Raw genomic sequence first — 27,945 nt, 5'->3', positions numbered from 1 at the left:
ATCGGCTTCCTATTTCGCATGCTGCCAAACATACCCTCGTAAAACTGACCATCCTACTGATCCTCGACTTCGGCGATGTCATTTACAAAATAGCCTCCAACACTCTACTCAGCAAATTGGATGCAGTCTATGACAGTGCCATCCGTTTTGTCTTCAAAGCCCCATATACTACCCACCACTGCGTCCTGTATGCTCTCGTTGGCTGGCTCTCGCTACATATTCGTCCCCAAACCCACTGGCTCCGGGTAATCTATAAGTCCTTGCTAGGTAAAGCCCCGCCTTATCTCAGCTAACTGGTTACCATAGCAACATCCACCCGTAGCACGCGCTCCAGCAGGTATATTTCACTGTTCATCCCAAAGCCAACACCTCCTTTGGCCGCCTTTCCTTTCAGTTTTCTGCTGCCAATGACTGGAACAAATTGCAAAAATCACTGAAGATGGAGACTTATATCTCCCTCTCAAACTTTAAGCATCAGCTGTCAGAACAGCTTACCGATCACTGTACCTGTACATAGCCCATCTGTAAATAGCACACCCAACTACCTCATCCCCATATTGTTATTTATCCTCTTGCTCTTTTGCACCCCAGTATCTCTACTTGCACATCATCATCTGCACATCTACCACTCCAGTGTTAATGCTAATTTGTAATTATTTCGTCTCTAGGGCCTATTTATTTCCTACCTCCCTACTCTTCTACATTTGCACACACTGTACATAGATTGTTCTATTGTGTTATTGACTGCATGTTTGTTTATGTGTAACTCTGTGTTGTTGTTTTTTGTTGCACTGCTTTGCTTTATCTTGGGCCAGGTCGCCGTTGTAAATGAGAACCTGTTCTCCACTGGCCTACCTGGTTAATAAATAAAGGTGAAAGACATTTTTTTTTGTGCGTCAAGAGTGTCAGAAGAAAGCTGCAAATCATGTACAGAAAGAGGAAACATAGAAATATGCCCTATTAACTCCTTACCAAATATGAATGTATTCCTCTTAAATATTCCCACAACAGCAATGGTAGAGCAGGAGCATTATCTTCCGTTCAACTCCAACACCCGGAGTCAACATAGAATGGGAATATGTAGAGTGTGAACGTGTACGAGTGAACCCCAAAAACACTCTGAGGCTAACGCTAACGCTAAGCTAATGCTCTGTGTGGTTTATCACTGCGATGGTGCTCGTGCAACACCATTCAGTTGACTCTACCTGTTTAAGCTTTTACGATACAGTACGATCACCTGTGAATTACAATAGTTTGACAGTACTTTTGGTTTGTTCCTATAGCAACAGTATCCTCCAGCTTTCTCCAGTCTGAAGTGTAGCTTCAATGCTCTCTCTGCCTGGATGAGTTCACTGACCCAGTCTACACCCCATGTGGACAACTTCTGCAGGCCTGTTTCAGGGTGTATTGGGATAACACTGACCGGTGCCATTGTCCACTGTGTAAAAAGACATTTGAAAGGAGACCTGATCTCAGCGTGAATATATTGATATCTGAAATGGCTGCTCAGCTTTAAGAAATCAGCTCCAGTTAAAGTCACACCTATCACCTCAGAGCAACCCCTCGTTAAACCTTGCGGATTGCCCTGTGACGTCTGCACTGAGGGGGAACACAATGTCCTGAAGTTCTGCCTGGTGTGTCTGGTCTCTAACGGTGAAACTCACCTGGAGCCTCATCATAGACTGGCAGCCTTGAAGAGACACAAACTCATCGACTCTGTGGAGAAGCTGCAAGACAAGGTGTGTCAGAAGCACATGGGACCCCCTGGAGCTGTTCTGCAGGATCTCCCAGATGTGTGTCAGAGCTGCACTGAGACAGACCACAAGACTGTCCCTATAGAGGAAGAGTGTGGAGAGAGACTGTCCCCATAGAGGACGAGTGTGGAGAGAGACTGTCCCCATAGAGGAAGACTGTGGAGAGAGACTGTCCCCATAGAGGAAGAGTGTGGAGAGAGACTGTCCCCATAGAGGAAGACTGTGGAGAGAGACTGTCCCCATAGAGGAAGACTGTGGAGAGAGACTGTCCCCATAGAGGAAGACTGTGGAGAGAGACTGTCCCCATAGAGGAAGACTGTGGAGAGAGGAAGGCTCAGCTGGGAAAGATGATTTAGGAGAGACTGCAGAAGTTGAAGAAGATCAAACACTCAGGGATACTCAGCAAGAAATATGCAGAGAAAGACAGAACAGAAAGTGTTGAGGCCTTCACTGCTCCGGTGCGCTGAGAGAAGAATCCAGGCTGAGCTCGTCGAGGTGAGGCTGAGCTCGTCGAGGTGAGGCTGAGCTCGCCGAGGTGAGGCTGAGCTCGCCGAAGTGAGGCTGAGCTCGTCGAGGTGATTGAGGAAGAAGCAGAAAGCAGCAGAGGCTGAAGTGCTCATTGAAGAATTGGAGCAGGAAATCACTGAGCTACAGAGGAGGAGCACTGAGTTACAGAGGAGCACTGAGCTACAGAGGAGGAGCACTGAGCTACAGAGGAGGAGCACTGAGCTACAGAGGAGGAGCACTGAGCTACAGAGGAGCACTGAGCTACAGAGGAGCACTGAGCTACAGAGGAGGAGCACTGAGCTACAGAGGAGGAGCACTGAGCTACAGAGGAGGAGCACTGAGCTACAGAGGAGGAGCACTGAGCTACAGAGGAGGAGCACTGAGCTACAGAGGAGGAGCACTGACCTGCAGAGGAGGAGCACTGAGCTACAGAGGAGCACTGAGCTACAGAGGAGGAGCACTGAGCTACAGCGGAGGAGCACTGAGCTACAGAGGAGGAGCACTGAGCTACAGAGGTGCACTGAGCTACAGAGGAGAAGCACTGAGCTACAGAGGAGGAGCACTGAGCTACAGAGGAGGAGCACTGAGCTACAGAGGAGGAGCACTAAGCTATAGAGGAGGAGCACTGAGCTACAGAGGTGCACTGAGCTACAGAGGAGAAGCACTGAGCTACAGAGGAGGACCACTGAGCTACAGAGGAGGAGCACTGAGCTACAGAGGAGAAGCACTGAGCTACAGAGGAGGAGCACTGAGCTACAGAGGAGGAGCACTGAGCTACAGAGGAGAAGCACTGAGCTACAGAGGAGGAGCATTGAGCTACAGAGGAGGAGCACTGAACTACAGAGGAGGAGCACTGAGCTACAGAGGAGGAGCACTGAGCTACAGAGGAGAAGCACTGAGCTACAGAGGAGCACTGAGCTACAGAGGAGGAGCACTGAGCTACAGAGGAGCACTGAGCTACAGAGGAGCACTGAGCTACAGAGGAGAAGCACTGAGCTACAGAGGAGCACTGAGCTACAGAGGAGGAGCACTGAGCTACAGAGGAGCACTGAGCTACAGAGGAGAAGCACTGAGCTACAGAGGAGCACTGAGCTACAGAGGAGGAGCACTGAGCTACAGAGGAGCACTGAGCTACAGAGGAGGAGCACTGAGCTACAGAGGAGCACTGAGCTACAGAGGAGCACTGAGCTACAAAGGAGGAGCACTGAGCTACAGAGGAGGAGCACTGAGCTACAGAGGAACACTGAGCTACAGAGGAGGAGCACTGAGCTTGATCAACTCTCACACACTGAGTGCTCCCCTTCCCTCTGCAGCCTTCCACCCACCAATAGCTGGTCTAACATCAGTTCTAACAATAACATGTGTGTGTTTACCGTGAGGAGAGTACAGTCTGGGCTGGACGAGACCCGTAATGAAGAGATTGAGAAGTTCCCTGCCATCAAGCTGAAGTGTACAGTATGTGACTCCGGACAACACATCATAATCTCATCCTGTCTGAGGAGGGGAAACAAGTGAGGTTTGGAGCACAGAATCTCCCTGACAACCCACAGAGGTTTAATTATAGAACTTGTGTCCTGTGAAAGGATTCCCCTCAGTAAGAATCTACGATGAGGTGCAGGGGAAGACTGTCTTTGTGATCTTAATTAAATTACAGCTGTGTTCTGGACTCCTACTGTGGTGATGTCACAGTTCCTTTATCTACTTGCTGAGACTTCCTGCTATTATTAGAAGTGTTTAGTCATTCAGTGTCAGAGATGGGCAGACAGACAAACAGCAGACTTACTCTCTCTCTCTCTCACACACACACACACACACACACACACACACACACACACACACACACACACACACACTGACCTGGGGCAGTCTGACTAAACAGACGGTGCTCTGCCCTTCAACTCAGAGAAGACGTCTTGAGATGGGAGGGAGAGAGAGAGAGAGAGAGACAGAGAGAGAGGGGGGGGGAGGGGGGAGACTAGCTCCACGGCCACAGGACACAGCTAATCTTGTGGAAGAGAGAATGACACACCAAATGCCAACGGTCGAAGACATATCCACTGTTGAACTCTTTGGATGAATCCCAAATTAAACCCTTTATAGTGCAGTGTGCACTAGGGCTCTGGTCAAAAGTAGTGCACTATATAGGGTATATGATGCCATTTGGGATGTAGCCACAATATCATCAACGTGCTAGACTGAGACTACAGGCATTAGTCCCAGAGAAACACAACACTCATTCATCTCTCAGCTAAATCCTCATTAGTCCCAGAGAAACACAACACTCATTCATCTCTCAGCTCAATCGTCTGGAACAGAATCAAAGAGTATAGTTGAAGCCTGCTTGTCACGTTCTGACCTTTATTTCCGTTGTATTATATTTATTTAGTATGGTCAGGGCGTGAGTTGGGTGGGCAGTCTATGTTTGTTTTTCTATGTTTTGGGGCATTTCTATGTTTTCGGCCTAGTATGGTTCTCAATCAGAGGCAGGTGTCATTAGTTGTCTCTGATTGAGAATCATACTTAGGTAGCCTGGGTTGCACTGTTTGTTTGTGGGTGATTGTCTATGTTAGTGGCTTGTTTCAGCACAGGTCTCATTTTGGTAGCGTCACGGTCGAATTTGGGTTATTGTTTTTGTTACTCTCTTGTATAGTGTTCAGTCTTTCTTTATTAAAGATTTTACCATGGACACTTACCACGCCGCATATTGGTCCTCTGATCCATCTCGCCTCTCCTCTTCAGACGAAGAGGAGGACGACCGTGACACTGCTCGTCTGTGTAACAAACACAAACTGTCCCGACTTGAAAATGTTACCAACAACGAAAGAGATTTTACGTACAACCAAGGCCTCTCTTTCCATTCCCTCCCTATGGATTAAACAAACAAAAAAATGACCCTGGTGATGCTACACACAGATTGCATCGCTGCTGTTGTCGTGACTATCGTTCATCTGATAACTGTTAATATGAAGTCTGTTGTCGTGACTATCGTTCATCTGATATCTGTTAATATGAAGTCTGTTGTCGTGACTATCGTTCATCTGATAACTGTTAATATGAAGTCTGTTGTATCAACTGACTATGTTTAATTGTTATTCAATTAATCATGTAACAATGTCCTCATTAGGAAGTTGTTTAACGAGCTACTATCTCCTGACTTAAACTAAAGATTATCTAAATATCTCTCACATCAATAACAGTCAATTATAAATCATCATTACCTCATCAATAACAGTCAATTATTAATCATCATTACCTCATCAATACCAGTCAATTATTAATCATCATTACCACATCAATAACAGTCGATTATTAATCATCATTACCACATCAATAACAGTCAATTATTAAACATCATTACCACATCAATAACAGTCAATTATTAATCATCATTACCTCATCAATAACAGTCAATTATTAATCATCATTACCACATCAATAACAGTCAATTATTAATCATCATTCCCACATCAATAACTGTCAATTATTAATCATCATTCCCTCATCAATAACAGTCAATTATTAATCATCATTCCCACATCAATAACTGTCAATTATTAATCATCATTACCTCATCAATAACAGTCAATTATTAATCATCATTACCACATCAATAACAGTCGATTATTAATCATCATTACCTCATCAATAACAGTCAATTATTAATCATCATTACCTCATCAATAACAGTCAATTATTAATCATCATTACCACATCAATAACAGTCGATTATTAATCATCATTACCTCATCAATAACAGTCAATTATTAATCATCATTACCACATCAATAACAGTCGATTATTAATCATCATTACCTCATCAATAACAGTCAATTATTAAACATCATTACCACATCAATAACAGTCTATTATTAATCATCATTACCTCATCAATAACAGTCAATTATTAATCATCATTCCCACATCAATAACTGTCAATTATTAAATCATCATTACCTCATCAATAACAGTCAATTATTAATCATCTTTACCTCATCAATAACAGTCAATTATTAATCATCATTACCTCATTAGTCTCATTCTGAATGTCGGCTACTCCTTGATATCTGCAAGAACCCTAACACTTATTGATGAATCAGCAATACACAAATTGGCTTAATGACATCACAAAATAATAAACCATATGGACATGATTATTCTTTAGATCCCCAAGGACCATTCTTAACATTCCTATCTTAATATTGGTAATATTGTTCCCATATTCACTATCTGGACAAAAAGGTTTTGGCAGAAAAAAAGACTCTCTCTCTCTATACACAAAGAGGTTTCAGTCTTCCAATACTGCAGGGTAAGGAAGAGTTTCTGCAAACTATTTATGACCGGCTGTTAAGTCATGAAATCAGCCCCCCCCCTCCCCCGCTCTCCTCTCCTATGGAAGAGGGGGGGGGGTCTGGCTACCTGTCAGCCATTTATAAAGCTTATCTGGCACTTTTGATCCTCACCAAGGAGAGAGAGTCATGACACTGTACACAAGTGAAGTGTGTTCTATAGATTGGCCTTGACTCTCTCCCTCGGCCACGTCCCCCTGCCGATATCATACACAACTAAGCATATGGATTAGTCTAAACAGATACATTGAGATACATTGATTAGTCGTAACCATCCTCATACACAGATATATATGGATTAGTGTAAACCCTCATCCTCAACAGATATATGGATTAGTGTAAACCATCCCCCTTGCCGTTATCATACACAGATATATGGATTAGTGTAAACCATCCCTCTGCTAACGCTACACACAGACTGTATCTCTAGTGTTTTGTGGTGTTTATGTCCATGTATGAATATTAACTTCTTTGGGGTAGGGGGCAGTATTGGGTAGCTTGGATGAAAAACGTGCCCAGATTAAGCTGCCTGCTACTCAGCTGTAAAAGCTAGAATATGCATATAATTAGTACATTTGGATAGAAAACACTCTGAAGTTTCTAAAACTGTTTGAATGATGTCTGTGAGTATAACAGAACTCATATGGCAGGTGAAACCCTGAGAAAAATCCATCCAGGAAGTGGGAAATCTGAGGTTTGTAGTTTTTCAACTCAGCCCCCATTGAAGATACAGGGTGATATTAGTTGTCCACTAGATGTCAACAGTATTTAGAACCTGTTTTGAGGATTCTACTCTAAAGGAGGGCTCTTTGAGTGAGTGGTCTGGCAGAGTGCCACAGCCTCGGGCTGGCGCGCTCACGTGAAAGGTAGCTACGTTCCACTTCATTTGTACAGACAAAGGAATTGTCCGGTTGGAACATTAAGGAAGTTTTATGTTAAAAACATCCTAAAGATTGATTCCATACTTAGGTTGGCATGTTTCTACGGGCTTGTAACGGAACTTTCTTAACTTTTGGATTTGTTTACCAAATGTTTACCAAACGCCCTAACAAAAGAAGATATTTGGACATAACTGATGGACATTATCGAACAAATCAAACATTTATGGTGGAACTGGGAATCCTGGGAGTGCATTCTGATGAAGATCATCAAAGGTAAGTTAATATTTAAAATGCTATTTCTGAGTAATGTTGACTACCCAAAATTGCGGGTATCTTTTTGGCTGCTTTGTTGTCTAAAGGCTGTACTCAGATTATTGCATGCTTTGCTTTCTCCGTAAAGTTTTTAAAAAATCTGACAGGGTTAGGGAAAACAGGATTTAGAATTAAAATGTATTTTAGGTCCCCACGAGGATAGAAGAACACGACACACACACACACACACATCTTAAAACACCTCCTGCTCCTAGAAAATGTCTGGCTCTCAGCCTGAACATGCAAGTTAAGGAGAAAACTACCCCTCTAATAGCTTCACTGAGGTAAACTGCCCCTCTGATAGCTTCACTGAGGTAAACTGCCCCTCTAATGGCTTCACTGAGGTAAATTGAAAATGACAGCTGGGCTGGAGAAGAGACACCAGGTCTGCATCCCAAATCGCACCCTATTCCCTTTATAGTGCACTACATTTGACCAGAGCCCATATGAGTAGGGTACAATATAGGGAATAGGGAGAACCAAACCCTATGTCTCCTGGCAATAAGCTTCTCTCAAAACTCCAATATAAGAAAGAGAGGGAGAAGAGAACAGAGGGATGGAGAGAGAGATAGAGAGAGAGAGAGGGAAAGAGAAAGAGAGAGAGAAAAAGAGAGACAGAGAGAGAGGGAAAGAGAAAGAGAGAGAGAGAGAGAAAGACAGACAGAGAGAGAGAGAGAGAGAGAGGCAGAGAGACCGGCAGAGATATGGCAGATCCCATCAGTCTCTCATCAATTTTAGACCAAAGGAGGGAGAAAAGCAGGGTTGGAATGAGGGAGAGAGAAAGAGAGAGAGAGAGAGAGAGAGAGAGAGAGAGGCAGAGAGACCGGCAGAGATATGGCAGATCCCATCAGTCTCTCATCAATTTTAGACCAAAGGAGGGAGAAAAGCAGGGTTGGAACGAGGGAGAGAGAAAGAGAGACAGAGAGAGAGAGAGAGAGAGAGAGAGAGGCAGAGAGACCGGCAGAGATATGGCAGATCCCATCAGTCTCTCATCAATTTTAGACCAAAGGAGGGAGAAAAGCAGGGTTGGAACGAGGGAGAGAGAAAGAGGAAAAGAGAGGCTGATGCTGATTCGTCTAACAGACTAATGGCTCCCAGGGTGTGTAGCTAGCAGAGAAGAGAATCCGTCTCTCCTCCTCTTCCTAACTGTTCTGTGTTCTATGGATGGAATACTAATTAAGTCGTTTTTTTGGGGGGGCGGTATTTATACATAACTTTGCTATTTATATTTTGGACAACTTGCACTTTTACTCCACTACATTTCTAAAGAAAATACTGCACTTTTTTTACTGCAAACATTTTCCCTGACACCCAAAACTACTCATTACATTTGAATGATTAGCTGGATGGGAAAATTGTTCAATTCATGCACTTATCAGGAGAACATCCCTCATCATCTCTACTGCCTCTGATCTGGGGGACTCACTTAACACAGAGGTTTCGTTTGTAAATTATGTCTGAGTGTTGGTGTGCCCCTGGCTATCCATTAATAAAATTGTGCCGTCTGGTTTGTTTGATATAAGCAATTTTAAAGGATTTATACTTTTAATTCTGATACTGAAGCATATTTTAGCAATTACATTTACTTTTGATACTTAAGTATATTTAAAACCATATACTTTTAGACTTTTACTCAAGTAGTATTTTACTGGGTAACTTTCACTTTTACTTGAGTCATTTTCTATTAATTAAGGTATCTTCACTTTTACTCGAATATGACAATTGGGTACTTTTTCCACCACTGGATGGAAGAGAGTAGGTTCCCTTAGGCACAGATCTAGGATCAGCTAACAGCTCTCTGCAGCACAGATGCTGTATCTTAATTTGATCATCCTGTTGTTGTAGGAATTTTCCTGCACTGGAAATACAAGCTGGTGGTGTATTCAAGGTTTAACAAGGCTTCTAACGTTTGTAATATCTTTAGACTTCAGTCTTGAATTGCCCTAATGGTACATGTATCAACCCCTGCTGTAAGGATTAGTTCCCTGCTGTAAGGATTAGTTCCCGGTTTTAAGGATTAGTTCCCTGCTGTAAGGATTAGTTCCCTGCTGTGGGGATTAGTTCCCTGCTGTAAGGATTAGTTCCCTGCTGTAAGGATTAGTTCCCTGCTGTGGGGATTAGTTCCCTGCTGTAAGGATTAGTTCCCTGCTGTAAGGATTAGTTCCCTGCTGTAAGGATTAGTTCCCTGCTGTGGGGATTAGTTCCCTGCTGTAAGGATTAGTTCCCTGCTGTAAGGATTAGTTCCCTGCTGTGGGGATTAGTTCCCTGCTGTAAGGATTAGTTCCCTGCTGTAAGGATTAGTTCCCTGCTGTAAGGATTAGTTCCCTGCTGTGGGGATTAGTTCCCTGCTGTAAGGATTAGTTCCCTGCTGTAAGGATTAGTTCCCTGCTGTGGGGATTAGTTCCCTGCTGTAAGGATTAGTTCCCTGCTGTAAGGATTAGTTCCCTGCTGTGGGGATTAGTTCCCTGCTGTAAGGATTAGTTCCCTGCTGTGGGGATTAGTTCCCTGCTGTAAGGATTAGTTCCCTGCTGTAAGGATTAGTTCCCTGCTGTAAGGATTAGTTCCCTGCTGTAAGGATTAGTTCCCTGCTGTAAGGATTAGTTCCCTGCTGTAAGGATTAGTTCCCTGCTGTAAGGATTAGTTCCCTGCTGTAAGGATTAGTTCCCTGCTGTGGGGATTAGTTCCCTGCTGTAAGGATTAGTTCCCTGCTGTAAGGATTAGTTCCCTGCTGTAAGGATTAGTTCCCTGCTGTGGGGATTAGTTCCCTGCTGTAAGGATTAGTTCCCTGCTGTAAGGATTAGTTCCCTGCTGTAAGGATTAGTTCCCTGCTGTAAGGATTAGTTCCCTGCTGTGGGGATTAGTTCCCTGCTGTAAGGATTAGTTCCCTGCTGTAAGGATTAGTTCCCTGCTGTAAGGATTAGTTCCCTGCTGTGGGGATTAGTTCCCTGCTGTAAGGATTAGTTCCCTGCTGTAAGGATTAGTTCCCTGCTGTAAGGATTAGTTCCCTGCTGTAAGGATTAGTTCCCTGCTGTAAGGATTAGTTCCCTGCTGTGGGGATTAGTTCCCTGCTGTAAGGATTAGTTCCCTGCTGTAAGGATTAGTTCCCTGCTGTGGGGATTAGTTCCCTGCTGTAAGCATTAGTTCCCTGCTGTGGGGATTAGTTCCCTGCTGTAAGGATTAGTTCCCTGCTGTAAGGATTAGTTCCCTGCTGTAAGCATTAGTTCCCTGCTGTGAGCATTAGTTCCCTGCTGTAAGGATTAGTTCCCTGCTGTAAGGATTAGTTCCCCGCTGTAAGGATTAGTTCCCTGCTGTAAGCATTGGTTCCCCTGCTGTAAGCATTAGTTCCCTGCTGTAAGGATTAGTTCCCCGCTGTAAGGATTAGTTCCCCACTGTAAGGATTAGTTCCCTGCTGTAAGGATTAGTTTCCTGCTCTAAGGATTAGTTCCCTGCTGTAGAAAACTGGCCCAAATTAAGATCCTACATCTGTAACGTTAAACATAAGCGGTAGGAGTGAAAGGTGTGTAGGTGTGTAGGTGTGTAGGTGTGTACGTGTGTACGTGTGTAGGTTTGTAGGTGTGTAGGCGTGTAGGTGTGTAGGTGTGTACGTGTGTACGTGTGTAGGTGTGTAGGTGTTTACGTGTGTAGGTGTGTACGTGTGTAGGTGTGTACGTGTGTACGTGTGTAGGTGTGTACGTGTGTAGGTGTGTAGGTGTGTAGGTGTGTACGTGTGTAGGTGTGTACGTGTGTAGGCGTGTAGGCGTGTAGGCGTGTAGGCGTGTAGGCGTGTAGGCGTGTAGGTGTGTAGGTGTGTACGTGTGTACGTGTGTAGGTGTGTAGGTGTGTAGGTGTGTACGTGTGTAGGTGTGTACGTGTGTAGGTGTGTACTTGTGTAGGTGTGTAGGTGTGTACGTGTGTAGGTGTGTACGTGTGTAGGTGTGTAGGTGTGTAGGTGTGTAGGTGTGTACGTGTGTAGGCGTGTAGGCGTGTAGGCGTGTAGGTGTGTAGGTGTGTACGTGTGTAGGTGTGTAGGTGTGTACGTGTGTAGGTGTGTACGTATGTAGGTGTGTACGTGTGTAGGTGTGTACGTGTGTACGTGTGTACGTGTGTAGGTGTGTAGGTGTGTACGTGTGTAGGTGTGTACGTGTGTAGGTGTGTACTTGTGTAGGTGTGTAGGTGTGTACGTGTGTAGGTGTGTAGGTGTGTAGGTGTGTACGTGTGTAGGTGTGTAGGTGTGTACGTGTGTACGTGTGTACGTGTGTAGGTGTGTAGGTGTGTAGGTGTGTAGGTGTGTACGTGTGTAGGTGTGTACGTGTGTAGGTGTGTACGTGTGTAGGTGTGTAGGTGTGTACGTGTGTACGTGTGTACGTGTGTAGGTGTGTAGGTGTGTAGGTGTGTAGGTGTGTACGTGTGTAGGTGTGTACGTGTGTAGGTGTGTACGTGTGTAGGTGTGTACTTGTGTAGGTGTGTAGGTGTGTACGTGTGTAGGTGTGTAGGTGTGTAGGTGTGTAGGTGTGTACGTCTGTAGGTGTGTACGCGTGTATGTGTGTACGTGTGTACGTGTGTAAGTGTGTAGTGTGTAGTGTGTACGTGTGTAGTGTGTAGTGTGTAGTGTGTACGTGTGTAGTGTGTAGTGTGTAGTGTGTACATGTGTAGTGTGTAGTGTGTAGTGTGTACGTGTGTAGTGTGTACGTGTGTAGGTGTGTACGTGGGTAGGTGTGTAGGTGTGTACGTGTGTACGTGTGTACGTGTGTATTGTGTAGTGTGTAGTGTGTACGTGTGTATGTGTGTAGTGTGTACATGTGTAGTGTGTACATGTGTAGTGTGTACGTGTGTAGTGTGTAGGTGTGTAGGTGTGTACGTGGGTAGGTGTGTACGTGGGTAGGTGTGTAGGTGTGTAGGTGTGTAGGTGTGTACGTGTGTAGGTGTGTATGTGTGTATGTGTGTACGTGTGTATGTGTGTATGTGTGTACGTGTGTAGTGTGTAGTGTGTACGTGTGTAGTGTGTAGTGTGTACATGTGTAGTGTGTGTACATGTGTAGGTGTGTACGTGTGTAGGTGTGTAGGTGTGCACATGTGTAGGTGTGTACATGTGTACATGTGTAGGTGTGTACATGTGTAGGTGTGTACGTGTGTACATGTGTAGGTGTGTACATGTGTAGGTGTGTACATGTGTAGGTGTGTACATGTGTAGTGTGTACATGTGTAGTGTGTACATGTGTAGGTGTGTACATGTGTAGGTGTGTACATGTGTAGTGTGTAGTGTGTAGTGTGTAGTGTGTAATGTGTACATGTGTAGGTGTGTACATGTGTAGGTGTGTACGTGTGTAGGTGTGTACATGTGTAGTGTGTAGTGTGTAGTGTGTAGTGTGTAGTGTGTAGTGTGTACATGTGTAGGTGTGTACATGTGTAGGTGTGTAGTTGTGTACTTTAGCAAAGTGTCAAATCTATAAAACCTAGTACACTGTGTTACTAGCAGATTCTAGTTTTTGGGAACAGAAATGTATTGAGACAGATCAAATGTTTCAACGATGCCAAATTCCGCAGCATGTCAGCCCAGTTTCACCTACTTCCATCCTCTCCAACTTCCTCCAACTGGACTTCCTCCCGTGACCATATATGGTGGTGAGAGAACGTTCTAAACGGAATGCTTTATAGCTTCGTAGCCCCTGTGACGTTTCTGGGTTGGCCCTTCCGTCTGTGGTAGAATTTCTGGGAGTTACTTGTGGGTTTGACAGCTCTAACGTAGTTCCACATCCGACTTGTCGGCTAAAGTGGATGTAATTTAATAGAGCACTAAGTGCCTTTCCTTTCTTCCTACTCTCCTCTTTCTCTCCCTATTTACCCATCTTTCCTTCTTTCACTTTCCTTCCATTCTTTAATTTCCCCTCTTCCTCCTCCCTTCTTTCAATCATGATCTACTTTCCTTCATAGTCTTCCTACTCTCCTCTTTCTCTCCCTATTTACCCATCTTTCCTTCTTTCACTTTCCTTCCATTCTTTAATTTCCCCTCTTCCTCCTCCCTTCTTTCAATCATGATCTACTTTCCTTCATAGTCTTCCTACTCTCCTCTTTCACTCCCTATTTACCCATCTTTCCTTCTTTCACTTTCCTTCCATTCTTTAATTTCCCCTCTTCCTCCTCCCTTCTTTCAATCATGATCTACTTTCCTTCATAGTCTTCCTACTCTCCTCTTTCTTATTTCTCCAGACTCGTTCGTTGTTTTTTTAATTATGTGTCTCCCACGCAGAAACAAAGGGAGTAACTGGCCAGCACACACGCAAGAATTATGTTGCTCAATCCTGGCAAGCGTGAGATTTGGTTCACGAGTAGGCACACACACACACACACAGAGAGAGACAGACAGAGAGACACACAGACACACACAGGTTTCTGTTTTAATCACATTGACACTTTGGGGTTACAGCAGCACCTCGAATGTGTATGACTCTTGAGTTAGAGCAAGGAAACAAGGAACTTATTTAGGATGGGGAAAAGCCAGTGTAATCCTACCTTGGTCATACGCTTGTTGTACACAATGCATGTTTCTTTCACAACCTTTATGAAACCCTCCCACAACATGCTAGTTGAGTTGAGAGGCCAGTGGTCGCCGTGTGCTGTTCCACTGCAAACACAATGTAAGAGACGCCAGTGTATATCTTTCACACAACCTTTCCACAACATTATGTTATAAAGACCAGTGTTGTCCTACCTTCACACAACCTTTCCACAACATAATGTTATAAAGACCAGTGTTGTCCTACCTTCACACAACCTTTCCACAACATTATGTTATAAAGACCAGTGTTGTCCTCCGACCTTCACACAACCTTTCCACAACATTATGTTATAAAGACCAGTGTTGTCCTCCTACCTTCACACAACCTTTCCACAACATAATGTTATAAAGACCAGTGTTGTCCTCCTACCTTCACACAACCTTTCCACAACATTCTGTTATAAAGACCAGTGTTGTCCTCCTACCTTCACACAACCTTTCCACAACATATTGTTATAAAGACCAGTGTTGTCCTCCGACCTTCACACAACCTTTCCACAACATTCTGTTATAAAGACCAGTGTTGTCCTACCTTCACACAACCTTTCCACAACATAATGTTGCAAAGACCAGTGTTGTCCTCCTACCTTTCTGTAGACGATCATGTTGGGAGATTCCTCATCGGGGTCTGCTGTCCCCACTCCACTCGGGTCCTGGCTGGACTGGTTCATACTGTAGCTGACTGATGTCTTCTCTTGTTCTCTTTATCCTTTGCTCTCTCTCTCTCTCTCTCTCTCTCTCTCTCTCTCTTTCAGTCCCTCTCCGTTGTTCTCTTGCACTCTTTCTTCTTCTGTCACTGGAGGCTGGGGAAAGAGAAAAGAAGACATTAGATCCATCTCATAGCTGTCTCTTCTCTCTCTCTCTTTCTCTCTCTCTCTCTTCTCTGTTATTGGAGACATTAGATCCATCTCATAGCTGTCTCTTCTCTCTCTCTCTCCCTCTCTCTCTCTCTCTCGCTCTCTCCCTCTCTCTCTCTCCCTCTCTCTCTCTCCCTCTCTCTCTCTCCCTCTCTCTCTCTCCCTCTCTCTCTGTCTCTCCTTCTCTCTTTCTCTCTTTCTCTCTCTCTCCCTCTCTCCTCTCGCTCCCTCTCTCCCCCCCTCTCTCTCTCTCTCTCCCCCCCCCCCTCTCTCTCTCTCTCTTCATACCCATTTGACTTAGTCCACATTTGGTTGTGCTACATCCTAAATTCAAAATGGATTAAATATACTGAACAAAAATACAAGTGCAGCATCTAACATTTTCAAAGATTTTACTGTGTTACAGTTGCTATAAGGAAATCAATCCATTTAAACAAATGAATTAGGCCCTAATCTATGGATTTCACGTCTGGGAATATAAATCTGCATCTGTTGATCACAAAAAAAGTAGATGCATGGATGAGAAAACTAGTCAGTATCTGGTGTGACCATATGCCTCATGCAGTGAGACTCATCTCCTTCTCATAGAGTTGATTAGGCTGTTGATTGTGGCCTGTGGAATGCTGTCCCAATCCTCTTCAATGGCTGTGCGAAGTTGCTGGATATTGGTGGGAACTGGAACATGCTGTCGTACACGTCGATCCAGAGCATCCCAAACATGCTCAATGGGTGACATGTCTGGTGAGTATGCAGGCCATGGAAGAACTGGGACATTTACAGCGTCCAGAAATTGTGTACAGATCCTTGTTACATGGGGTCGTGCATTATCATGATAAAACATGATGTGATGGTGGCGGATTAATGACATGACAATGGGCCTCAGGATCACGTCACGGTGTCTCTGTGCATTCAAATTGCCATCAATAAAATGCAATTGTGTTCATTGTCCCTAGCTTATGCCCATACCATAACACCACCATCGGACACAATGTTCACAAAGCATCAGCAAACCGCTCGCCCTCACAACGCCACACACGTGGTCTGCGGTTTGGAGGCCATTTGGAAGTACTGCCAAATTCTCTAAAACGATGTTGGAGGCGGCTGATGGTAGAGAAATTAACATTAAATTCTCTGGCAACAGCTTTGGTGGATATTTCTGCAGTCAGCATGTCAATTGCACTCTCCCTCAAAACAAAGAGACATCTGTGGCATTGTGAAGTCACCTGGAATGCATTTCAATTAACAGGTGTGCTTTGTTAAAAATGTATTTGTGGAATTTATTTTCCTTCTTAAGGAGTTTAAGCTAATCAGTTGTGTTGTCACAAGGTAGAGGTCGTATACAGAAGATAGCCCTATTTGTTAAAATACCTAGCCCATATTATGACATGAACAACTATGATGACGTTGACTCTCATGAGGACTGCCACAGGAAAGGAAGACCCAGAGATACCTCTGCTGCAGAGGATGCTGCAGAGGATAAGTTCATTAGAGTTACCAGCCTCAGAAAATGCAGCCCAAATAAATGCTTCACAGAGTTCAAGTAACAGACACATCTCAACTGTTCAGAGGAGACTGCGTGAATCAGGACTTCATGGTCGAAATACTGCAAAGAAACCACTTCTAAAGGACACCAATAAGAAGAAGAAGACTTGCTTGGGTCAAGAAACACGAGCAATGGACATTAGACCATGTGGAAATCTGTCCTTTGGTCTGATGAGTCCAAATGGGAGATTTTTGGTTCCAACCACCATGTCGTTGTGAGATGCAGAGTAGGTCAACGGATGATCTCTGGATGTGAGGTTCCCACCGTGGTGGGGTGCTTTGCTGGTAACACGGTCTGTGATTTATTTAGATACATAACCAGCATGGCTACCACAGCATTGTGCAGTGATACGCCATTCCCATCTGGTTTATATTTAGTAGGACTAGTAACACACCTCCAGGTGATGTAAGGACTATTTGACCAAGAAGGAGAGTGATGGAGTGCTGCATCACATGACCTGGCCTCCACAATCACCCAACCTCAACCCAGTTTAGATTGTTTGGGATGAGTTGGACCGCAGAGTGAAGGAAAAGCAGCCAACAAGTACTCAGCATATGTGGGAACTCCTTCAAGACTGTTGGAAAAGCATTCCAGGTGAAGCTGGTTGGGAGAATGCCAAGAGTGTGCAAAGATGTCATCAAGGCAAAGCGTGGCTACTTTCAATAATCTAAAATGTTTTTAGATTTGTTTAACACTGTTTTGTTTACTATATGATTCCAGATGTGTTATTTCATAGTTGACGTCTTTTCAACAGTTTTTACCCCCAAGCCATAAGACTCCTGAACAGGTAATCAAATGGCTACCCAAACTATTTGCAGTGTGCCTCCACCCCCCCCCCCCAACCCCTCTTTTTACGCTGCTGCAACTCTCTGTTCATCATATATGCATAGTCACTTTAACCATATATACATGTACATACTACCTCAATCAGCCTGACTAACCGGTGTCTGTATGTATCCTCGCTACTTTTATAGCCTCGTTACTGTATATAGCCTGTCTTTTTACTGTTGTTTTTATTTCTTTACCTACCTATTGTTCACCTAATACCTTTTTTTGCTCTATTGGTTAGAGCCTGTAAGTAAGCATTTCACTGTAAGGTGATTTCACTGTAATTTCACTGTAATACCTGTTGTATTCGGTGCACGTGACAAATAATCTTTGATTTGTTTTGATTTGATTCACTATAATTCTACATTGTAGAAAATAGTCAAAATAAAGAAAAACCCTTGAATGAGAAGGTGTGTCCAAACCTTTGACTGGTACTGTGTACTGGTGCTAAGAAAGTAATACAAAGTGTATGATGTGTAGTAAGCTGCTAGTAGTTGATGTGCCTCACCCTAATAATTTGGTCCCTTTTAACCTCATATTTTACCCCACTGCTCTGAATTGGTGGTGCACATGTAGCCTATAACCTGTTTTAGAGAAATATCTAATATTGTAAGGGCTTTCGTTGTCTGCTTATATGCCCCCTTTATTTATCCTACAGTTCTGACTTGGTGTACAGGGAGAATACTGTAAGTATGGCCTATGTTCTGAATTATGTTGCTGTACCTTTCAAAAACGACATCCGTCCTAGCTCGCTCATTAATTCATGTCTTAATCGAAATTGCGGATTACCTCTCATCTGCTCGTTGTCACCTTATGCCATAGCTTCTGCATCTCAATTGTCAGTTGAAACCACATGTGCAAGTCAACCATATCAGCTATGTTTTTTTTTAAAGGCAGTAAAATGAGGCTGAATGAACTGTTTCACTGCCAGACAAGGCTCCACTGACAGCCAGGTGTAGCAGTGGTAAGATGTTGGGACTGCTGCTGGGACTCTGCTGTTGGGAGAGCTTTATCTAGGCCATATCAGTTTTGTGGGCTCCGTTTGGCACTGTTTTAGTGCAATTGATGTATTTTTGAGTGTTGTGTTGTGTAGTGGCTTTGCTGGCATGCATCAAAAGAAAATTATGGGGGGGTTTGCCCCACCAAGATTTACATGCTAAAATCACCACTGGCCAGGAATCATGCAGATAAACACCATTTGGGTCTTTCTACAAACTAGGGTTCCATTGCACCATTTGGGTCTTTCTACAAACTAGGGTTCCGGTGCACCATTTGGGTCTTTCTACAAACTAGGGTTCCAGTGCAACATTTGGGTCTTTCTATGAACTAGGGTACCAGTGCACATTTCTTGTCGTGGACAACTGTTTGGAGCTGTTACAAAGTCCTTAATAATAATAATAATTTTATTTATATTTTCATGTGAATACATTAAGATATTAAGGGGAACATAGATACATTCAATATGATTTGTGAGTTCAATTAAAACCTCTTTAAACCCTTTCTCGTGCTTGGAATCTGTGACATAAAACACCACCTTTCTTTCTTTACATTTGTGATACTGTTGTTTGTTGTTATATCATACTCTTAAGGAATTTAACAATTGGATTACACGTTGACCCTGATCCTGTTAAATTCCTGGATATTATTGTATTTTTCTGTGTACTGTGACCACATAACATTTCGTATCTCCCTATGTGACAGTGTGAAAACGGTTTTCACGGTCAGACATTATGAATTTGATTGCAAAATCCTTCTAACAGAAAGTAACTTTACCGTGATTAATAAAACAGACATCGATACTAACATGAACAGGGGTTCTTCAATAATTACACAACGCTGGTTTGATGTGTAGCCGTTTAGTTACTCGGGGACGTTATTGCCAGCAACATCAGCGGATTCTGTGATAAAGAGCTTGTGTGATATGGAACGCGATTTAACAACAGCCAAAGTGCTGGAATTAATGCTGATCTTCGCGGATTGACAGAACATTTTGGTGTCTGTGTTGTTATTGCGGTAATTAGCCTACATCATGGACAACAATAAATCAAGATTCCCGAGGTAAAATTACAGTCTGCGTATGTTTTGATTGTTTGTTTTCCGAATTAAAACAAAGCAACTGGGTACTTGAAAATGGCATGTTTATTCGTTGTTGAATATAATTCGAAAAATACAAAAAAAAATTGCTTTTGTTTTGTTTTGTTTTTGCCTATAAAAACAAAAAACAACCTGATATTTCAATGATCACATGTGGGTGGGGTTAAATATGGAATGCCTGGATAAGTGCACAGACAACACTTCCTGTCCTTTCAAAGTAGGAATTCATCTTTCTAACTCCATTCTATGAATCTATTATCTATTGATTAATTGATTAATTGATTAATAGCGGCCCATACCATGCCACAGTGCCAAGGTATGATTTTCTCAATTTCTGCATAATATTTCGTGTGTATTGACTGTTACTGTAAATGGTTAGCTGACTACTGTATTCTAGCTACCTAACTATCCATTGGTAAACTTATTAAATTACGCTATACAGCCAAAACAACAGTATATATTGCTAGACTAGAGATATGCCCCTAAATATAGTTAGTCAGTGGTTGCACATCTAACTAGCTGGAATGAAGCAATGATGTGAATAGTAGACATGTAAATATTTATTTCACCATTTTCAGCAGGTCTTCAGCTACCCAGACCATGTTGGTGTGTCCAGCTGACACCTGTGCAAATCTTTGTGTCTATAGCAGTGGAATGAAACAAACCAACCAATGCCTCGTGTCGTGCTGTAGGTCCACCCAACACCCAAGGGGTTTTGGGGTCCAGAAACAATGCCTAGCTCCTACCCCTAGACGCTTGTGGAGATCTGAGAGAACTCAGCAATACCATCAACATGTGACAATTTGAATGGCATGTAGGTGTTTTGATGTTGCTAGGAGTTATGGTCTCATTGTGCCTATCTAGAATCTTATTCCTGTATCAACAGACGGGACATTTTTAGTTTGATGTCACACATTGGCTCCATTATGTATACAAAGATCCATTTACAGGCGACATTACTACAGCATTCCAGACCGCAATTTGCCTGGAACTCTCTGATAGGGTGATTCCCATTCCACGTTCCTTTCCAGAGCTCCAGGCATATCTGCCTCTCGAGCATGCTGCTGCCAGTTGGCGCCTGACGATCGGACACCTGTCACAATATTGGCGTCTGCAGCGAGCTGTGGCGAGAGCAGAGGAAGAGATGAGAGGAATACCCAAATAGCCTCAATGTCTACCTTAAAATACGCTGAGGTAGAAATGGCCCCTAACCACAAATTTAGGATCAGATTACTCTACCCTGAATCCTAACCTTAACTACTATGGAGATGATACAATATCTGACTCGGTATCAGTGTGATTACGGGGACATTTCTACCTGTTGTATATAAGACAGCCAGACCTCCAGGATGCAGAGGTGGGATCCAGATCAAATCAAACTTCAGTCAGATCTGATGGGGGGCAGCAGTGGGATTAGATCTGATGATTGTAGCAGTGGGATCAGATCTGATGATGGGATCAGATCTGATGGGGGCAGCAGTGGGATCAGATCTGATGATGGTAGCAGTGGGATTAGAGCTGATGATGGTAGCAGTGGGATCAGATCTGATGATGGTAGCAGTGGGATCAGATCTGATGGGGGCAGCAGTGGGATCAGATCTGATGATGGTAGCAGTGGGATCAGATCTGATGGGGGCAGAAGTGGGAATCAGATCTGATGGGGGCAGAAGTGGGATCAGATCTGATGATGGTAGCAGTGGGATCAGATCTGATGGGGACAGCAGTGGGATCAGATCTGATGATGGTAGCAGTGGGATCAGATCTGATGATGGGATCAGATCTGATGGGGGCAGCAGGGGGATCAGATCTGATGATGGTAGCAGTGGGATCAGATCTGATGGGGGCAGCAGTGGGATCAGATCTGATGGTGGGATCAGATCTGATGGGGACAGCAGTGGGATCAGATCTTCAGACATACTGTATGTGGTCCAGTATGGCTCGGTCAGGTTGTGTGTGTGTGTGTTTCTGTGTGTGTGTGTGTTTGTGTTAGGAGTGTGTGTTCCAGGGCATTTCTGTCTGAGTTATTGGTCCAGTTGTTTAGCTCCCTGTAGAGTATAACTTGGTTTAGATCAATAACCCCTATAGAATATCACCTGGTTTAGATCAATAACCCCTGTAGAATAACACCTGGTTTAGATCAATAACCCCTATAGAATATCACCTGGTTTAGATCAATAACCCCTGTAGAGTATCACCTGGTTTAGATCAATAACCCCTATAGAATATCACCTAGTTTAGATCAATAACCCCTGTAGAATATCACCTGGTTTAGATCAATAACCCCTGTTGAATATCACCTGGTTTAGATCAATAACCCCTGTAGAATATCACCTGGTTTAGATCAATAACCCCTATAGAATATCACCTGGTTTAGATCAATAACCCCTATAGAATATCACCTGGTTTAGATCAATAACCCCTATAGAATATCACCTGGTTTAGATCAATAACCCCTGTAGAATATCACCTGGTTTAGATCAATAACCCCTGTAGAATATCACCTGGTTTAGATCAATAACCCCTATAGAGTATCACCTGGTTTAGATCAATAACCTGTCCTATGGATGTCACAACATGTAGGTTGGAAAAGAGAGAGAGAGAGACAGAGACAGAGACAGAGAGAGAGAGAGAGAGAGAGAGAGAGAGAGAGAGAGAGAGAGAGAGAGAGAGAGAGAGAGAGAGAGAGAGAGAGAGAGAGAGAGAGAGAGGGAGAGGGAGAGAGAGAAAAGGTGTAAACTTGTCAGTAGAAAATCTTAACAGTATATTTGACCTCTCAGCTTCCCTATCAAATCTAAAAATCTCAAATAGAAATCCAAAGAAGGTGAACAACAATGACACATGGTTTCATGAAGAATGCAAAAATCGAAGAAAGAAATTGAGAAACCTGTCCAACCAAAAACATAGAGACCCGGAAAACCTGAGTCTCCGCCTTCACTATGGTGAATCACTAAAACAATACAGAAATACACTACGGAAAAAGAAGGAACAGCACGTCAGAAATCAGCTCAATGTAATTGAAGAATCCATAGACTCTAACCACTTCTGGGAATATTGGAAAACACTAAACAAACAACAACAAGAATAATTATCTATCCAAAATGGAGATGTATGGGATGAACCACTTCTCCAATCTGTTTGGCTCTATAACAAAGAATAAAGAGCAAAAACATATACATGATCAAATACAAATGTTAGAATCAACTATTAAAGACCACCAGAACCCACTGGATTCCAGAACACACTGGATTCCAGAACACACTGGATTCCAGAACACACTGGATTCCAGAACCCACTGGATTCTCCAATTACCTTGAATGAGCTACAGGACAAAATAAAAACTCTCCAACCCAAAAAGGCCTGTGGTGTTGATGGTATCCTCAATGAAATGATCAAATATACAGACAACAAATTCCAATTGGCTATACTAAAACTCTTTAACATCATCCTTAGCTCTGGCATCTTCCCCAATATTTGGAACCAAGGACTGATCATCCCAATCCACAAAAGTGGAGACAAATTTGACCCCAATAACTACTGTGGGATATGCGTCAACAGCAACCTTGGGAAAATCCAATGCATTATCATTAACAGCAGACTCGTTTATTTCCTAAACAATGCCCTAGAGCACACAAAAAACTATACATACCTTGGCCTAAACATAGCAGGTAAGTAACAGGTAACTTCCACAAAGCTGTGAACGATCTGAGAGACAAGGCAAGAAGGGCCTTCTATGCCATCAAAAGGGACATAAAACTCAACATACCAATTAGGATCTGGCTAAAAATACTTGAATCAGTAATAGAGCCCATTGCCCTTTATGGTTGTGAGGTCTGGGGTCCGCACACCAACCAAGACTTCACAAAATGGGACAAACGCCAAATTGAGACTCTGCACGCAGAATTCTGAAAAAATATCCTCCGTGTACAACATAGAACACCAAATAATGCATGCAGAGCAGAATTAGGCCGATACCCACTAATTATCAAAATCCAGAAAAGAGTCGTTAAATTCTACAACCACCTAAAAGGAAGTGATTCCCAAACCTTCCATAACAAAGCCATCACCTACAGAGAGATGAACCTGGAGAAGAGTCCCCTAAGCAAGCTGGTCCTGGGGCTCTGTTCACAAACACACCCCACAGAGCCCCAGGACAGCAGCACAATTAGACCCAACCAAATCATGAGAAAACAAAAAGATAATTACTTGACACATTGGAAAGAATTAACAAAAAAACAGAGCAAACTAGAATGCTATTTGGCCCTAAACAGAGAGTACACAGTGGCATTATACCTGACCACTGTGACTGACCCAAAATTAAGGAAAGCTTTGACTATGTACAGACTCAGTGAGCATAGCCTTGCTATTGAGAAAGGCCGCCGTAGGCAGACATGGCTCTCAAGAGAAGACAGGCTATGTGCTCACTGCCCACAAAATGAGGTGGAAACTGAGCTGCACTTCCTAACCTCCTGCCCAATGTATGACCATATTAGAGATTTCCCTCAGATTACACAGATCCACAAAGAATTCAAAAACAAACCCAATTTTGATAAACTCCCATATCTACTGGGTGAAATCCCACAGTGTTCCATCACAGCAGCAAGATTTGTGACCTGTTGCCACAAGAAAAGGGCAACCAGTGAAGAACAAACACCATTGTGAATTCAACCCATATTAATGCTTATTAATTTTCCCTTGTGTACCTTGTGTAACCATTTGTACATTGTTACAACACTGTATATATACAAAATAGTTCTGAAACTTCTGTATGTGTTTACTGTTCATTTTTATGGTTTATTTCACTTTTGTATATTATCTACCTCATTTGCTTTGGCAAGTTTCAACAAGTTTCCCATGCCAATAAAGCCCTTGAATTGAATTGAATTGAATTGAATTACGGAATACGGAAAGACGAGAGAGAGACACACGGACAGAGAGAGAGTGAGAGAGACATGAAGTGACAGACAGACAGAGACACACAGAGATGAGAGAGACACAGAGAGAGACATGAAGAGTGACAGAGAGAGAGAGACACGAAGAGTGACAGAGAGAGAGAGAGAGAGAGAGAGAGAGAGCGAGAGAGAGAGAGGAAGGCAGATAGACAGAGACATACGGAAAGACGAGAGAGAGACACACGGACAGAGAGTGAGAGAGACATGAAGTGACAGACAGACAGAGATGAGAGAGACTCAGAGAGAGACAAAGAGAGAGAGACATGAAGAGTGACATAGAGAGAGAGAGAGACACGAAGAGAGACACGAAGAGTGACAGAGAGAGAGAGAGAGATTCCCTATACTGTAGTAGCTGTTTAGTTTTCTCTCGGTGCTGGAACTACATCAACCAGGTCGCTCAAGAGCCACTGTAAAATTCAACGTCCGTCCAGGTACTGTATGTAGGACGTTTGGAGCAACGGTGATACGGATGTTTAATCCCAGTTCACGCGCTTTATTGTTTACCCTACATCAAACCTTAACCTCTAAAGTAACCGTTCGGGAATGAATGCCTAAACTTAACCTTCAAAATGGATTCTGCGGTGAAACTGTGAGAGCTTGTTGAGTATACAGCTGCTCCACACCACAGCCCAAATCCTCCATGGACCACTCTTGTCCCAATGCACACGCACACACACACATTAGTAACGTAACTCCCATACTCAACCTGGCAATACACTGGTGTTATCGATATACACACACTCTCTCTCTCATACACACACAAACACCTCAGTGACAAAATTCAATATTGTCTTTCGCACCTCTCACAAGCGTTCATTACCTTAGCAACAAAGTATCGGCTGGTCCACTCTTCTTGGTTCTCTTCCCCCCCTTAGCAACAAGCACACAGCATGTTCATGATCTAATTGGCTTGAGGAGCGAGTCAAAAGGATGGATGGAGAGAACAGGAGAAGGAGAAGAAAAAGCAACGTACACAGATGTTGGATCAGAGACAGCTGCTGGGAGGGTGTAGCGTTCCCCCCTCTCTCTTGCTCTCTCTCTCTCTGTCTCTATCTCTCTCTTTCTCTCTCTTTCTCTCTCTCTCTCGCTCTCTTTCTCTCTCTCTCTCTCTCTCTGTCTCTCTCTCTCGCTCTCTGTCTCTCTCTCTCTGTCTCTCTCTGTCTCTCTCTCTCTCTCTCGCTTTCTCTCTCTCTCTCTCTGTCTCTCTCTCTGTCTCTCTCGTTCTGTCTCTCTCTCTCTCTCTCTCTCGCTCGTTCTGTCTCTTTCTCTCTCTCGCGCTCTCTGTCTCTCTCGTTCTGTCTCTCTCAATCTCTCTCGTTCTGTCTCTCTCTCTCTCTCGATCTGTCTCTCTGTGCGCTGGGCTGTGGCGTGGGTGGTCTCTGTGTAGAGTAGAGCAGTCAGGTACGTACGAAAGGAGAGGATCATCGCGTGTACGCTTCCGAGTGTGTGCATGTGTTTCTATAAGGAAGAAAGGGAGTGAGTGAGTGAGTGAGTGAGTGAACAGGAAAAAAAAATGCTTGAATCCTTAATTGAAACAATAGCAACGTGTCTCCCCGCCTGTACTTTAGGATAAAGCTGAGGGATGGGTCTGGAGTTGAGGGATGGGTTTGGAGTGGAGGGATGGGTCTGGAGTTGAGGGATGGGTTTGGAGTGTAGGGATGGGTCTGGACCTGAGAGATGGGTCTGGACCTGAGAGATGTCTGGAGTGGAGGGATGGGTCTGGACCTGAGAGATGGGTCTGGACCTGAGAGATGTCTGGAGTGGAGGGATGGGTCTGGACCTGAGAGATGGGTCTGGACCTGAGAGATGTCTGGAGTGGAGGGATGGGTCTGGACCTGAGAGATGTCTGGAGTGGAGGGATGGGTCTGGACCCATCCCATATAGTGTTTGTTTACAATTAAACTAGCTTACATTTTGGTACCACAAGGAGTTTTAATTCATACATGAAGCCAGAAGAGAAGGTTTTAAAAACCACAAGTTCAGTTCGGGGTAAGAATGAGGTGATCTCTCTCTTGAAAATCTGGGCACTGTATACACAAAGCATCTCCAAGTAGGAGTGCTGATCTAGGATCTGTCCATATAACCCTATTGATTCTGATCTAGGATCTGTCCATTTAATCCTATTGATTCTGATCTAGGATCTGTCCATTTAATCCTATTGATTCTGATCTAGGATCTGTCCATTTAATCCTATTGATTCTGATCTAGGATCTGTCCATTTACTCCTATTGATTCTGATCTAGGATCTGTCCATTTAATCCTATTGATTCTGATCTAGGATCTGTCCATTTAATCCTATTGATTCTGATCTAGGATCTGTCCATATAATCCTATTGATTCTGATCTAGGATCTGTCCATATAATCCTATTGATTCTGATCTAGGATCTGTCCATTTAATCCTATTGATTCTGATCTAGGATCTGTCCATTTAATCCTATTGATTCTGATCTAGGATCTGTCCATATAATCCTATTGATTCTGATCTAGGATCTGTCCATTTAATCCTATTGATTCTGATCTAGGATCTGTCCATTTAATCCTATTGATTCTGATCTAGGATCTGTCCATTTAATCCTATTGATTCTGATCTAGGATCTGTCCATTTAATCCTATTGATTCTGATCTAGGATCTGTCCATTTAATCCTATTGTTTCTGATCTAGGATCTGTCCATATAATCCTATTGATTCTGAGAACAGCGCATTCAACATTAAACTAAGCTTACGAGGCGTTTACTGTAGAAGTGATATTCTTCAAGAATCAATGGGTGCTTATCATTAATAAACTGACAAAATGTATTTTGCATATTTCATCTTTAATACAATATTTTTGTTTTATGTAGTAGTAGTAAGATCGATAAAAAAAAATGTTTTGCAGCACAGTCTCCCTTGTTGTATACCATCATAATCAAATAATAGAACATTATCAGACATTAGCAGGAGATTGGAAATCACAGGCAAAATAAACAATCCCCATTGGCTGGTGGTATTTTATTAGGATCCCCATTGGCTGTTGGTACAAAATAAAAAATCTGTTCCGTTCAGCGAAAGGCTCATTGAAAAAAAAAAACATGAGTCTATTTGGTAAACATCTCGCCTCTATTGGTATTTTGTTAGGATCCCCATTGGCTGTTGGTATTTTATTAGGATCCCCATTGGCTGTTGGTATTTTATTAGGATCCCCATTGGCTGTTGGTATTTTATTAGGATACCCATTGGCTGTTGGTATTTTATTAGGATTCCCATTGGCTGTTGGTATTTTATTAGGATCCCCATTGGCTGTTGGTATTTTATTAGGATCCCCATTGGCTGTTGGTAT

General features: G+C 43.2%; 1 protein-coding gene across 1 annotated transcript in view; it reads right to left on the bottom strand.

Moving 5' to 3' along the window:
• The window catches only part of rgs6 (regulator of G protein signaling 6), a 147,872-nt gene extending 121,783 nt beyond the window's left edge, over positions 1–26,089 (bottom strand). The window contains exons 1-2 of the mRNA XM_090233233.1: positions 25,448–26,089; positions 14,944–15,159 (exon numbers count right to left, since the gene is read on the bottom strand). Coding sequence (XP_090089359.1) covers positions 14,944–15,027 — 84 coding nt within the window. The 5' untranslated portion in view covers positions 15,028–15,159; positions 25,448–26,089. The remainder of the gene's footprint in view (positions 1–14,943; positions 15,160–25,447) is intronic.
• Positions 26,090–27,945: the final 1,856 nt, after the last annotated feature.

This window comes from Oncorhynchus mykiss, chromosome 4, assembly GCF_057628025.1.
Source record: "Oncorhynchus mykiss isolate SJ-2025 chromosome 4, ASM5762802v1, whole genome shotgun sequence".
NCBI classification, from domain to species: domain Eukaryota; kingdom Metazoa; phylum Chordata; class Actinopteri; order Salmoniformes; family Salmonidae; genus Oncorhynchus; species Oncorhynchus mykiss.
The sequence above is the reverse complement of the archived record's forward strand: the minus strand, read 5'-3'. Positions and strand labels throughout refer to the sequence as shown.